We start from the raw sequence: 16,675 nt of genomic DNA, 5'->3' as shown, positions 1-16,675 counted from the left end.
AAACAAAAGAGCGATTAAATAATTGGCAACAAGAAACCAATAAACAAAATGATGATCAACTCCGACTTAGGGAGAATATTGTCTGGCAATATCAGAGGCGTAATGAACTAAAAGATAAGAATTTTTTTGCAATTTATTAAAAGATTGGGCATGTATGCATCAATGTATATGTTGTTCTTGTGAGGGTTTATTTTTCAGTCAGTCTGTAGTTAACTTTAATGTAGATAAAATTAAACAGAAATTCCAGAATAATTAAATAAAATTAAAGTAGAAAATCCAAACTAAATTATAATTTTCAATTAACATTAAATAATCAGATTTTTCACCAAATTTATTACATATACACATATGAAACAGTGCCTATTAAATTACATATACACATTTTTAAAAGTACATAAAATCTTATTTCACTAATAATTAATGATTTTTTTATTATTATTGATTATTTATTGCAATTTTTTTTACAATCATGGGTTTTTTAAGTATTAAATAAATATATTTAAATTAAAAAAAAAAAAGATGAATTTCAGTTTGAATCAATGTGCATTCCCTTGTAAGATTCAAATATTTCATTAATTAAAATCTTATGTGGCTATAACTCTGGAACCAATGAGAATAAGTACTGCTTATGATATATTGTTGAAAAGCTCTCAATGAGGGCTTATTACTGCAGTAACAAAAAGTCCAAAATCCATTTTTTTTGTATTTTTTGGGGCTTTTTTGGACACTATTGATTAGTTGATTGCAATCAAAAGGAGAAGTGCACAACTAGATGTTACAACAGTCCTAAATCCAAACTTTCAACATACTACAGCTAATCGTTTTTGAGTTATAAGAAATATGTATATATACATAATATGTACATATGTATATACGTACATACATACATACATACTTACTTACCGATGTCACACCAAAACTAGTCAAAATAGATTCAGGGGTGGTCAAACTGGATATTTCCATTGAAATCTGAAAACTGAAATTTTTCACGATTTCGTACAAGAAAGTAAAAAACAATGTATATGTAATGTTGTAGCTTTCATGTTATTTTACCTTGTGTAAAACAATTAAATGATATTTTTATTATTTCTGTTTGCTTTAAACAAAAAATGTCTAAGTCCAATTAAAAAAATTAGGTTTTCTACTGTACATATTTCATTTTTATTTATAAAAGCAAAATGTTTACAAAGATACAAGCAAACTGCACTATTACTTGGCAGTTTTTATGTTTTACATAATACTTGAAATTATAACATACTGACTAATGCATCAGATACATAACATTGTCTAGGTTATATTACCTTTATAGATAACCTTATTAGGTTATCTTACCTTTCTTCTTTTTTTTTTAAATTAAGTTAGAGAGAGGCTACAAGGAACAAAATACAGTATTTATATAAACAGTTGTTACATAAATTTGTAACAGATTTACTGAAAGTGGGTGCTAATGTAATATATTAAGTTTTTTAACTTAATATAGCAAAAAATATTTGATTAAAGAGAATTTTAAATGTTAAAATGTTTTCAGATACAGTACTACTGAGAATTATCGTTAAGTCCAAAACATGAAGAATGAATATTCAAGTATATATGTTTTTTTTTTTTTTTAGAATACTGCAACAATTGTTAAATATAATATTTATGAATGTTTGTATTTTTTATTTTTCCTACAGTGGTATAAAAATGAAAAGGTATGTAATCTCATATGCAAATGCTTGCTTCACTGTGTTATGTTATATCACCTCCACAGAACAGTGTGTATAAGCAAAGACTTAATATGGATAAGTTCACCTTACATAGGTTTGGTGTAAGATAAAATTTGTTTTGATTTTATTTTTCAGGTTCGAGAAAGTCATTTAGATAGAGAAACCATTGCTAATGAAATAGCTAATAAGATAGGAGAGAGATCAGACGTTTCATATTCAGAAATAGCTATGAAAGCAGCTGATTGTGGTCGAACTCAGTTAGCAATTAAAGTATGTTTTATTAATAGTTACTCTAATATTTTTTCTTACTTTTCAATAGTTATTTTTAATTTTTAACTGAAATTTAATAATTTTTAGTATGACCTAACTCTGTTACTTTTGTATTTCTTTATTTTTTTTAATAATTGTTAATATCAAGAAGCATGGTGCATTGGTTTGTTTGCTTTATGTGCTCACATTCTTATTTTGAATGAAACACTTCTTGATTAAGTGAATCTAAATGATTTGAACGATTATATTTGTTTTGGGGATAAAAAGTCTGATTTTGACATCACATGACTTCCTTGTACACCTATTAAATTACATGTATACATTTTTTTTTTTTTTTTTATGAAAGTACATAAAATTTTATTTTAACTTCTGATATTTTTTCATACTTTTTTTATATTGTTACTATTGAATTATTATTTATTGTAATTTTTTTTACAATCAGAGGTTAATAAATATTAATAAATCAATGTATTTAAATTAAAAAAAAAAAAAGTTAAAAAAAGGAGATGGAGTTGGATTTGAACAGATGTGTCTTCCTCTTGTAAGATCCAAATATTACATTAAATAAACTTTTATTTGGCTATAACTCTGCAACCAGTGAAAATAAGTACCACTTATGATATATTGTTGAAAAGTTCTCAATGAGGACATGTTGCTGCAATTAAGAAAAAGTCAAAAATCTAAATTTTTTGGATTTTGGTCTCGTTTGGACACTTTTGGTACAATCTATTGCAATCAAAAGGAGAGGTGCACAACTAGATGTTACAACAGTCCTAAATCCAAAATTTCAACATCCTACGGTTAATTTTTTTTTGAGTTATATGAGATACATATGTATGTATGTACAGACATCATGCAGAAACTAGTTAAAATGGATATTTCCATTGAAATCTGAAAACCAAAATTTTCGTGATCACAGTACTTCCTTTACTTCGTAAAAGGAAGTAAAAAGGAAAACATTGTGTTAAAAAATCGCAACTCAAAAAACAGCTAAAAATTTTCAGGATTTTGAAGCTTTTCATTGTAAAAGATTTTGTTGTTTTTATTATGCTAAATTCATGACTTATTTAGTTACAGTTGGCAAAAACATTTAACAAAGTCATGTGTACTGAAACATAAGATGTTAATAAAATTTTTGCAGTGGGCCTTTTTTCTAGTGTACTATTAATTATAATATATTTCATGTGTATTTTTCTTACAGTCACCCATGAATCATTAAATATCAGCAGGTGGATTATTTCATACCATATGATTTTACAATAATTGGTAGATTATACATGATTGTTGTGTAGAAAAGCAACTACAAAGTATACCTATGCAACCCTTATCCCTTAAAACATTTTTTTTTTTTTTACTTAAGTTAATAATTCTTCCATCATATTATTATTACATTCTGTAGCAATAGTAAAAAACAAAAAAATGGTTTTATTAAGTTTTTCAAAAGAATTCTAAAAGGTAGAAATTATAAGAGATGTTTTTAAAAAAATTAATAAAAATAAACTGAATTAATGAAAGTATGTTAATAATCAAAAATTAAGAAGAAAATATGTTTAAATTGAATAACTAGATATGAAAAATTCAGTTAAGACATTTCTTCTGCATTATGCTGATTTGTATATATTTTACTTTAATGGGCAGTCTGACATTATATCCTTCCCCACTGCCTACCCATTGCATTATTGGTAATACAGCCCATCTCTTTGGTGCAAGTGGACTATATAGTGAATGACATTGCCCTTTCTTAAGTCATTTTGTTGCAATGCTTTTGAGATTTTTGTCTAAAAGAGCATAATTTGTTAATTAGTTTGTTAAATTTAAACAAGATAAAAACACCACTTTCTCTATTGTTTAATTTCAATAAAGTCTGGATACCAGGTAACTAAAGTATACTAATCTGTTGATGCAACATCTATGTTTAACATGCTTTAGTTTCCGTGAGTGTAATTGAGATGTCCCCAATGTTTTACAAGTAAAAACATTTAGCTTTGATTGTTACAATATATTTTTTTAGCCAGAACCCAATCATTTTATATTTTCTCCTACTCTATACCTATACTTTTCTATTTTATTATTTTACATATTTATCAATTATGTTAATTTTTTGGTTAAGTAAATGGTCAATTAAATCACTAATCAGCAGTTATTTGATGCTGTTGGCTCAAATCTTAATTATATTATTATTACTTTCAATTAAATTGAATTAAACATATTTTAGATGTACTTTAATTTTTAAGCTTTATTTAAAGGAATTTCTTTAGGATGGTGTAAATCTGGTGAACCATACAACTGAACTAATGTTTTGTTATATGGCCTAATAAAATTTTTATAAAAACAAAAAAAAGTAGACAGTAAACATTATTTTCTATTATACTTTGTTTTTTATAAATTAGATAAAGCATTCTGATTTACATATTGATCATGCATTTGTTGCAGTTGTTGGATCACGAACAGAGAGCTTCATTACAAGTACCTATGTTGGTACGACTTGGTCAAGAAAAAGTTGCTCTTGAAAAAGCAATTAAAAGTGGCAACACTGATTTAGTTTATACTGTATTGTTACATCTACGTGATAACATGCCTCTAGGAAAATTCCAGGTATATTTTCTTATAACTTTTTTTTAATTTTATATTTATAATTGAAGTATTATTATAAGATATATAATTAAATTTTTGTAGTCCAATCATTCATTAGTCTTTCATTTAACCTGCCATATCCCAATGATCTTATACTTTTTGTCTTTTTTTTATCTTAATATTTATTTTCATATCCTGGGGAAAGGATACTTTCATATTTTGTCACTGAATCAAGAAAGTAGTTGTAGTCATATTTTTATGAATTTCTTTGTGTTTAGAAAATTCTTCACCCAGTAGTCTGGCTTTTTGACTCTGGCTTGTGTATAGTTCCAAATAGGCCAGATTACTGAGATTAGATTTATATTCTTGAATTTAAATTATCTATTTAACATTCTAATTTAAAATAGAAAAAAAAATTATCTTATATTCATGGTTTGATTTAATATTATCATTGATAATTTCATAAAATAAAATAATCTAGAAATATCAGTTTTTTAGAAGTTTATTACATTTAATTATAAATCTACTGTTATGATATATTTAAGACATTTTACTTAAAAATCAATATTTGGAAATTTTTTTTAAATACATTAATTTCAAATATTTTTAAGATAAATATTAAGACATTTTTGCTAAGTAATGACCTAAATCTTCTTAAAAGAAAATCTTTATGAAATTTCTTTTTAGGAAAGAAATTTAATTGGATTGACCAGTTTAAAAATTTAAAAGTGTTTTAAAAAGCATATATAAAATAATTAGGTAAATTAATTTATAGAAATTTTAAAAACAGATCTTAATATCTTAATTATTGCAGATGAAGTAAGCCCTCATAATGAATTGTACATCAAGTTTATCTTGGAAATTGTTTGAGGATATGTCTATGAGTACGAGATATGACAATTTTATTTCTACAGAGGGAGGGAATGTGACTGGTTCTAATTTGTTGCACCAAATGGGAGTAGGGTAGGTTTATAGTATCAAAGGTAGAGTGGACTGAGGAATTTTTGCTTGTTTCCACTACAGTAACCCCCTCCCCAGCCCAGTCTTCAGCAAGATATGTAACTACTTCATATCCACTCATTGTTTTAAAGAAAATTCCGGTATGCTTTCAGATATTATATTTCAGTATGTCATATCTAGCCAAGAGAAAGTGTATTTAAAAAGAAATATGAAAAATTACACTGATTCAAAGTAGGGTAGAATCTTCATCCTTTTTAGTGAATTTTTTATATATTTTATATCAAGGATCTCAATTTTTCTTCCTAATGTCTGTAAGCATTTCATGCTATTTTCTTTTGTTATCCTTTGCTGAAGACAATTTCTACTTAGGATGTACCTCAACCAAAATGTTTTTTTTTCTGTCATTTTATTCAGATTCTTCTCAACACTTCATTTCTTATTTTGTTTGTTTATTTCACTTCCTACATCCAAGTACTCTTTTCCTTGTTTTGACAAAGTGCAATTCAGATTTATACAATAACATTTACACAAGCACTTGGCAAATCTCTTGGTTCAGCCAAAATCCTTCATGCTTTCACCTTTTAAAAGCTGTTATATACATTCAGCCTCCTATGTCCTCTACATAGTCCTTTCTAGGTTACCAAATTTCCTCAGTACGAAACGACTTGTTTATCTTTCCGTTTAAGTTTATATTAACAGCCTTCTTTCTTCACAACCTTTATCACTTTGATTATTACTTTGTTTGTCTATTTGAAAACTATTTACCCACTCTTACAGTATAACTTTAAAAAATTGAGGCATAATAGCTGACAAGATGTAATGAATTTATTGCCTGTAACATTCAATATTACATTGGTTATATAACATGAGATCTTCTTTAGTTTTATCATTTAATCTGGGCTTATTTATTTGGTGTGTGTGTTTACGTGCATTTGCATGTGTGTGTGTTTGTTTGTTGTAATTATGTGTATTTATGGTTTACTTCATGTAATTAATTCTAACTTATGTTAACAGATGGAAATTAGAAATATTAAAATGGCTCAGGCACTCTATTTAAAATACTGTAGAGAACATAATCGTGAAACTCTTCGTGATGTTCTTACACAAGAAGATGACCATAATGCATTAGCCGCATGCTTCATTCATGACTGCTATGATCCTAAGGTATCAAACTCCTCTCTTTAGTTTCATTTATGCATTTATAGTTTTATTATTAACATCAGTAATACAATAATGTATTTTGTACATTTTTAAGATGCATAAAAATGGCCATTTTATTTTTAATATATAATTAATAATTTTATTTTATCTGTAGAATATTCTTATTAATATTAATAACATTAAAATTTATATAGAAATTTTGCACTTTTAATGTAACCATTTGTATTAATAAATATATCAAAAAAAGGAAACTTGGGACTGAATGGGGGTTTACTACAGAAATTCAGGTTGGTAAGGTATATTTATAATACACTTTTGCATCATATTAATAACACTAGTCTATAAAGAAAAATGTTTCTACTGTTACATACATCCTTTAAGATTAGCCTTATAGTATTTTTGTTGTCATTTCTAATCTGCTAACCAAAATCAAATTGAGAGAGGATTTTTTATTAACTTGGATTTAAAGAAAATATAATTTTTTAATGAATTATATAACCTTTAATATGATACTATCTTGTCTAATATCCACTTTTCTTTAGTTTTCTCCTGCATTCAGATTCTGGATTGCCCCTTTCCAGTCTCCAGCGATAATTCTCAAGCAGATTCAGGTTGTGTTTTCCCTGGTAGCGTGTTTCCATCATTGATATATCTTGGTGTAAATACTCACCATTTTCATCAGTTACATTTCAAAGTTTAGGTGGGGAAAAAGTCTAAGTATATTTTTAGACATATTGCATCCCAGTTTTTTTATAGTCTTCAAGAAATTCATTCATTAATTCTACACAGTTCTCAGCTATGCCAAGACATACCTCATATGTATGAGATGTGGCTAAAAAACTGGATTAATGCTATAAAAACCTTTATTTTTTATTTTTCACAATTTTAACATTATCCCATTCAATATACTCCCCTCCACAATACCTACATTGCTTCATGCAAATTTTCCATTTGTCAAAGCAGTGTTGGAAGTCATTTTCAGAAAGCGTATTCATGGTCTCCGTTGCTTTGTCTTTCACTTAAGGTTCTTTCTTAAGGTTTAAGAAACATTCTCCGCTACAATCCTATGCTTTGCCCAATTTTTCATCAAAATTTTATTTGTAAAGGTATAAGATATATACTTTTGGCTTCACAAGAGCTTGACAAATGACATTTTTCTGACCAGCTGTGATTGTTTCTTTCTCTCTCTGTTCAGTCTTTTTTAATGCAGTGGGTTTTCCTGTTTTTACAGCCCCACTTTCATAAGAAACAACAGTATTTAGTAGAACTGAGCTGCATTCCTAATAAACACCTACTCGCAAATGTGCCAAGAATGTTTTTCATATTGCATCATTGACAGTAAAAATAATTATTGTCATATGTCTCCCTTGTTTGTGCTGCATATGCAAGAGAAATTGATGGTTTCTCATTTCAGTTGTGAAGGAGGACGGCTTTCAAAATTTGTTTTAGAAGAATCTATAACAATCTGTATTTGATAGGATTGTGATGCTGTCCTAGTAAATGTAATAAAAAATTTACATCATTTAGTACACTGTACTATCGTAAGGAGAACAGACACTGAAATTTGTCATTATTCCTTACACGAAAATTTATCTTTTTTAAAAACTTATTTCAGCCTGAAAGGAGATTTCAGCCTTTTAAACTTGAAGCCAGTAATTCTTGATTACATTTTACCCAAATTTAGGTCACAAGCCTAAGATCATCAAGTTTTTCTTGAGTAATTTTAAGAGGTTCATTGTGATTTTTGAAATCTGGATCCTCTTCTTCTTCATTACTTTCTAAATCACCATAGCCTTCTTCATCATCAAGAAGTAATATTTCTTCTTTAAGATTTAAAAGTTAATTTATCACATACATCACAAAAATTGTTAGATAATTATTACAACTATGTGACATTTTTACATTAATTACTAGCAGTACACACAAGAAAAAGTATGAAGCACAACAAAAACAAAATACATCTACACAAACAAAATAAGAGTAATACACAATAGACCAGACATGTGATTCTATTCACATGAAAGAAAAAACTGATTCACTAGTCTGGATTATTACAATAAAAACAGTGATATAAATAACTGTGTCATGATGTCATTGATAAAGGTTATTAATTAAATCATATTATTTTGATAAAATTGTTATTACTAGAGAAATGAGTCATAGGAAACTTGGTAACGATGTCATTATATAATGTAATACCATATTAATAATCACACTGGTCCTCTAGATTATTCTACTCTGTCATTTATAAATATCTCTCTTTTTTTTCTGTTTAGCCTATGGAACCACCATAAGATATTACTTCAGAGGATTAATGAGGATATGTATGAATGTAAACAAAGTGTAGTCTTGTACAGTCGCAGGTCAACCATTACTGAGATGTTTGGTTAATTAAAACCCAACCACCAAAGAACACCAGTATCCACGATCTAGCATTCATTTATAAATGATCATTTATAAGACATTTATAAATTTGGTTCATTTATAATTATCTGGAAGCATTCATATTTCATTATTAACATAAACATTAACTCGCTACAATTTTTTACAAGTGTATAGTTTTAATAGATAAAGTAAATTGTTTTTAACAATTTTCATTTTATACAAGTGAGAATAAAAAAAAATGATGCCAGTAGGAAAATGTTTGAGGTCATATTGGGATTCAACATCAAAAAATGCATAAGAATAAATGAAAATTATGTGTGTAATAAAACTCTTGTTGACTAGTGTAATTAGTTAAATGATAATTAACAGTAGTAGTTTGCAATATCAGTAGGTGATATAAGCTAATATAATAGAAATAATTTTTATTTGTTTTCAGAGTGGTGGTTTGAGAGAAGCATCCCTTGTTGCAGCTCATGAAAGTTATAAAAGAGCTAAAAATGAATTGAATGCTTCATTTTGCGATGAACAGTTAAAATTAAGAAGATATCAAAGAACTCTTGAAGAAAAATATCATCGAGATTTTCTTGATAAATCACTACACGATACAATTAAATTACTTCTAATGATGAAAGAATATAAGTTGGCTGATAAATTACGATCAGAGTATAAGGTTCCTGATCGTAGGTAATTATTTTAGTTTCTTTTTGGTTTATAAACAGATTAAATTTTATTTGGATGTTAATGATAAAATTGTTATACAGAGTATCCCATGAAAAACTGAGAAACTTTCACGACATATTCCATTGGTGAAAATAATGAAAAAAATTCAAATAAACAGAGGTCTGGAAACACTTTGTTTTCGAGTTACGGCTAGTAAGATTTCATCTAGATTTCAGCTGTTCTAATAAAAAGAAGCCCTACTGTAATTTTTGGGACCAAAATTAAAGAGTAAAGTTGGTGGTTTCTTATGTAATTTGAGCTAGAACATAGGATAAAACAGGTCCCAGAGCTGTAACTCCAGTAGTATTTAAGATCATGGTTACCAGTTTTCTTTGGTGATTTGATTTCAATTAACTACTCATCTCAGGAATGGTTTACCTGAGACCGTACAAGACTAAACTTCATTTACATTCATACTTGCCATTTTCATTTATTCTCTGAAATAATACCTTACGGTGGTTGCAGAGGCTAAACAGAAAAAGGGAGAGAGTAGTTTTTAAGATATCTTATATAAAACACAAAATTCAGTGGCAAAAAACAAGTTTCTTTTAGGTTTGTAGTACAATAGCTTTGTTAAATGACTAATAAATGCAGAAAATTTAATAACAAAACTAGTAGAGAATTTAATTCTGAGAAAAGTAATATAGATACAGCCAATGAAAAGTAAATAAAAACTTTTAAAAATCAGTTTTTAATTGAAGCAAAATAGACAGAAAATTGTACTATTTTTTTTTTTTTTTTTGTATCTAATAAATATTGTTCTTAATATAGCTAAACAAAAAAATAAGTACATGAAGTGATAAATGATAACAGAATAACAAACCTCAGTTACAGTAATTGTTCAAAATTCCCTCACAATATACCCAGCACTCTGTCCAATGTAAAATATTTCTGGGGGCTTTGTATTTCAGCTCAGGATTGTTTCATATAAATTCAATAGCATTTCATATTTTAATGAGTAACTCTTCTTTAATATTAACTTTTTGTTGGTATACTGTCATTTTCATATGGCCCCAATTGAAGTAATCTATTGCCCTTAAATCAGGTGATAGTGGCCAATTGATTGGTCAACCACATCCAATCCAGTTTAAAAAATTAGCATTCAAGTGATTTCTAGTTACTAAAGAAAAATGCGGCATTGCATCTTTGTGCTGTAAAATTATTTGCAATCTAGTTTTGTAAAGGTGCATCCTCCAAAAAAGCCAACAAATTATTTTTCAAGAAATGAATATATGCATCTCCCATAATATTTTCATTGAAAACAAATAGTCCCAGAATTTTCTCATAAATAATGCCAAACCATTAATGTGAAATCTATGCTGGAAAGTAGTTTCCACAGTACCATGTGGATTGTCTTCACTACATAAATGACAATTTTTAGAACTGAAGACTCCGTTCCTCATAAAAGTGGCTTCATCAGTAAATATAATTGAATTTATCTTTCCAGCATTGTCTAGAAGCCATTGACACAAATTTAACCACTAGGGGTAAAAATTTGGTCGCAAATTTCAAACCGTCTGCAGGCAGCAAAGATTTTCTTTCCTTAGGCATCACACTTTGTTTTTTGTCAAACCAGTGTACATGAACCCTAACGGCATGTCTTATTCTTTAAGATTTTGGGGGTTGGCATCCCCACGGCCCTAGCCTCAGCAACTTTTTTCTTCCCATTACACACTGAGCCACATAATACTTTACAATATATACAAATTATAATATATACACTTATATAACAACATTTTACACAGTTTCTTCTTACATTTACACTTGGTGGTGTTGCGACATCTTATGAAACGCAACCGTAACCCAAGGTGGCAACTATCATGCAGATAGGTGAATGGCTCTATGAAATTAGTCTTGAACGATGTTCTCTGGGCACCTGGATGAACCCATTGTATTTAGCTCTAGCCTCTGCATGTGTGGGCTTTGCAGAGGTAGTCCTTTATTTCCCCAGTTCTCATGGGACCGAAATTTCAAGTCCTCAAATCTTATGATGGTTGTGGTCCATCTGGAAAAACCACTAACATTAGTCTTGTGAAGAGGCCTCTCTCAGCATTGTCTGACAAGGAAAACTTTACTGTAGAAGATAGGTTGAATTGTGACAGATCTCACCTACAATATAAAAACATCAGGTATATAGTTCTGCAAAATAATCAGGAAGGTAGGTAGGTATCACTTCATAAGATCTCACCTTTGGTGATTAACAAAGTTGTTAGTTTCCTTGAAAACATCAGAAAATTACGAGACAGAACGATTCTGATTGAAACTTTTAATGATGAACAAAGTCAATCTCTGTTATGTCTCAACAATATGACTGGCATAAACGTAAATGCAGTATGCCACAATAGTCTAAATACCAGCTGCGCAGTAATTTTTTTGTCGTGACCTTCTGTAGATGGACATAACCACTAAAATACCTGATGAGCTTGGTCCCCAGGAAGTTGTAGAGGTAAAATGAATAACGAAATAGCAAAGAACGAAGTGAAAGAAACTACACCTTCCCTTATATTAACATTTAATCTTCTGATACCACAAGAGAAGATTACAGTAGGTTACCTGTCGGTTCGAGTACAACCGTACATCCCCAACCCACAACAATATTTCTAATGTCAAGGGTGTGGCCATACTACAACATCTTGTTCAAAAACTATAATTTGCGCTTGATGTCCCAAAGAAGGTCACAACGACACTAACTGCCAGGAGGAAGAAAAATGTGCTAGCTGTGGGAGAACACGTTCAGCTCGCTCACAAGATAGCCCAACTTTTAAAAAAGAGAAGGCAATCCTAAAAATCTGTATCGAGCAAAAGCTTTCTTTCCCAGGTGCTCACAAAGAGAATATAAAAAGATACTGAACTCTTGTAACCTGGTTAAACCAGATGTGTCTTTTGTCACCACTACATCAAGTGAAGCCCCTGAAAATGCAGGTAACCAACAGTGCTGTAACTGCAATGAACTGAAAAAGCTTAAAAGATAATATCTGATCAGCTGATCAAGTACTTCACTTACTGTAACTATTTCTGAACTAACAAAGGTTAATAAGAAGTTGGTAGTTGCAGCTAGTGAAACTAACACTTGTTCCCTCTTAAAATTTCTGTCCCCAAAGTTTTACCTGTACGGGCAGGAGTAAATGCAGCTGGCGGTAAGCCATCTAATAAACTCTCTGTAAAGGGAGGTCACACAACCACCCCCGGGATGTTGTCTGCAACTTCCCATTTTTCAAAATCTCCCCCTCTATCACCTCATATACTGGACAAAATGGTTGAGGAACCATCTGATCCCAGGTCACTGAAGTCTTTTTATAATCAAAATCAAAAATTTTAAAAAGAAAAACCAGATTACCTACAACTAATTTTTTTATTTATTTTATCTGTAATTTTGTATCTATAACTACCTTTATCTATGAGCATTATTCAGTGGAACATTAAAGTTCTTCCGTCCCGCGCTGAAGATTTAAGAGTATTGATGCTTGCATATGAACCATTAATAATGTGCTTCCAAGAAATGCACCTTCTACAACAAGATGCAGTAACATTCAGAGGCTATTTCTATGAGAGATATGACTGTCTTGTAGGCAGTAGAGAAAGTGGTGGAGTTGCTATTTTCATGCGGAATGAGGTGTCGGCTACAAGAATACCACTACCTACCATTTTTCCTGCTGTTGGTGTAAAAATCCCGGATACTTTTGAATCATATCTCCCACTGAACTCTGAGTTCAATATTTTGGACATATCAAATCTTCTCACACAGATTCCATCGCCATTGTAAATAGTAGGAGATTTTAATGCCCACCATATTTCATGGAGCTCACTATTCTACTTCTTTCAAGGAAATATCATAAACAGAGTGAGACAAGACGTAGACTTCTATTTACTGAGTGATAGATCATTCACATTTATGTCGTTATCGTCTCTTATATTGTCCAACATCGACCTCTCCTTATGCTCACCAGTTTACTCCCTCATCTTTGGTCTGTTAGTGAGGAATTTCTGGGCAGTGACCACAGGCCAATTATTATATCTTTTGGTGTTGACTGCGAGATGAACAAAAGAACAGAGATGGATTGTTGACAAAAAAGATTGGAACGGTTTACCATAAAGCCCTCCCATCACAGTATGACGATGGTGCAACACCCCTATCAACTTGCCTCTTTCTCTGTGTGGAAGAAGATTCGTGCAATTTGCAGATTATTGAAACAATCTATTCTCGAACACATTCATGAACAAGAACACTTCATCACCTTCTGCAGTGACAAATAAGTTGGCATATTGTTTCTGTTTGGTGTATCACTTTATTATACACTAATGAATTTGAAAGGTACAAGATACAGATGGAAGTATTATCGACAAACATTGGTGATTCGGCCAGTGAATTAAATGCTCCATTTGCATTCAATGAGTTGTTACAAACACTAAAAAACTCACATGATACCACCCCTGGACCACTCAAAATCGTCTCGGTATGCTGTCACACCTTCTCAGTTCGGCGCTACAACACCTGTTAAGTATTTATAATGGTTTATTATCAACATAAGTCTTCTCACCTATCTGCTCAGAAGCCATTGTGTACTAGTACTTAGACCTGGTAAAGACAAAGCATACCCATCAAGCTACTGCCCTATTTCCTTGACAGCATTTTATACAAAATGATGGAGAGAATGGTGAATCGCAGGCTTACATGGTACTTAGAGAGACATGGCCTTTTATCTCCATAACAGAGTGGTTTCTACCAAGGACAATCTTCCATTAATCATTTAGTGTCACTGGAAGCAGCTATTCAAAGCGCTTTCCTACTTCGCCAGTGCCTCATCGCTATCTTCTTTGATATCAGGAAGGCATACAATATGGCCTGGAGACGTGGCATTCTAAACATCCTTAAAAAATGGGGAGTCGAGAACTATATGCTTGTTTTTATTAGGGGTTTCTTAAATGAATGAACTTTACCTGTTCGTGTTGGAGGTTCTTTATTGCAAGCATGTTGAAACACACAGCTCACTGGGAACTGTTCTGCGGCCCACCAAGATTCATAACCAATACGTTTATTTAACTTTTGACAACACTGGAATCTTCAATTAAAATTTTAAGTAAAACTTCCTTAATCAAACAAAATTAGTTTTGAAAAACTATTTATAAAAAAATAGTATTGCAAAATACTGTTTGTAAACGCCGGTACAATCAGTACAGTAGACAGTGGATTAACTAACTACATGAATGCAAGAAGGCAACTGAATTCCCGCTTCTACTCAGTCCTTGAATGCATCACACTATCCTCCCTACCATACTAGCATTGCCTTAAACCACTTCACATGCCACTCCCAGTCGAGTTTACGCCAGTGCATCCATGTGTTTACGCTTTCTTAACTTAGAAGAGTTATACTTTACGCATAACAATGAGTCACAAAATGCCATAGAGTCGGAAGCTATTCGTTAGCAGTCATTGTACGAATGCTGCATTTTAGTCTAGTTTGCACATAACAATTTTCATCTGGTTTAAAAGAGTACTGTTTTTGTTTAGTATTTAATTGACAATTTATTAAAACAATGCATAAGTTAGAGCAGATAGCAGTCAATTGAAGAAGAGCATCACACAAAATTGGGAATTACAGTACTTTTGTATTCAAGGAAAAAGTAAAATTTTATGTTTTATATGTAGAAACTCCAAAGTGGTATTATTAAAAGACACTATGACACAATTCATAAAGAAAATTATGACATATATGTAGGGAAGCTTTGTGAAGATAAATTGTCAGAATTAAGGTTGATACTTCAAAAACAACAAAGCATATTTGCCAAACCTATTGAAGATAATACAGTTGCTGTAAAAACAATCTATTTGATGTCACATTTAGTTGTAACAAAGTCGAAACCATTCACTGAAGGGGAATCTGTTATTGAATGCATGATACATGCAGTGGAAGTATTGTGCCAGAAAATTGTTAAAAATTCAAAAATGTAAGCTTAACAAGAAATATCATTGCTAGCAGAATTGATAATATAGCTGAAAATTTGCGTAATTAACTAAAATCAATAATTCTAACATTTGAAATTTTTGATATTTATTCCATTTGAATTGACAAAAGCACAGATGTACTAGATAAAGCTCAACTAGTTGTTGTAATCCGTGGATGTGATGTGAACCTGAAAGTAAGTGAAGAGCTTCTGGGGGTTATTCCAGTGCATGATACAGCTACCAGGGTTGATATTTTTAACGCAATGATGAATGTTCTGAATAAATATAATTTATCATTACAAAAACTAGTTTCTCTTGCAATTGATGGTGCTTCTACTATGACTGGTCTTATTAAAAGAGTTATTACACAAGTAAAAGAAAAGTGCACAGAACAAATAATAATTCTCTTCAACACTTTCATTGTATTATTCATCAACAAACATTATGCTCCAACGTTCTAAATATCGGACATGTTTTAAATTATGTTACTAAAATTTTAAATTATATTCACGGATGTGGACTTAATCACAATCAGTTTAGTAAATTACTAGATGATATAGGAAGTAAATACACCGATCTACCTTATCACACAGAAATTCGATGGCTTTCCAGTCATAAAGTTTTAAAGCGATTCTTTCAATTGTTGAACAAAATTATCATTTTTTTATAATCCAAGAATTATGAATGAAATATTAAAATACAATCAATGGATAAAAGATCTGGCTTTTGCTGTTGCCATTACAAATCACCTTAGTCAACTTAATCTCAAACTACTAGTTAAATAGCATGTGGTTACCACCTTATTTGACGATATCAAAATTTTCAAACAGAAATTATTACTCTGGCAAAAACAGATGCAAAAAGAAGATTTATCTCACTTTGAATCTTGTATTACAAAAATCACCACAATTGAAGTTTTCAGAATATGCCAATCAAATTAAATTGTTAGAAAATG

General features: G+C 30.3%; 1 protein-coding gene across 3 annotated transcripts in view; it reads left to right on the top strand.

Annotated features, from left to right (window-relative positions):
- Positions 1 to 16,675, top strand: part of Vps16A (vacuolar protein sorting 16) — a 70,120-nt gene that overhangs the window by 41,581 nt on the left and 11,864 nt on the right. For all 3 annotated transcript variants that reach the window (XM_075375329.1, XM_075375328.1, XM_075375330.1), the window contains exons 12-15: positions 1,842 to 1,976; positions 4,410 to 4,571; positions 6,525 to 6,674; positions 9,493 to 9,740. In XM_075375329.1, the coding sequence (XP_075231444.1) occupies positions 1,842 to 1,976; positions 4,410 to 4,571; positions 6,525 to 6,674; positions 9,493 to 9,740 (695 nt within the window). The remainder of the gene's footprint in view (positions 1 to 1,841; positions 1,977 to 4,409; positions 4,572 to 6,524; positions 6,675 to 9,492; positions 9,741 to 16,675) is intronic.

Source organism: Lycorma delicatula, chromosome 9 (assembly GCF_047948215.1).
Source record: "Lycorma delicatula isolate Av1 chromosome 9, ASM4794821v1, whole genome shotgun sequence".
Classification (NCBI taxonomy): Eukaryota; Metazoa; Arthropoda; class Insecta; order Hemiptera; family Fulgoridae; genus Lycorma; species Lycorma delicatula.
This window is presented reverse-complemented; position numbering and strand designations above follow the sequence as displayed.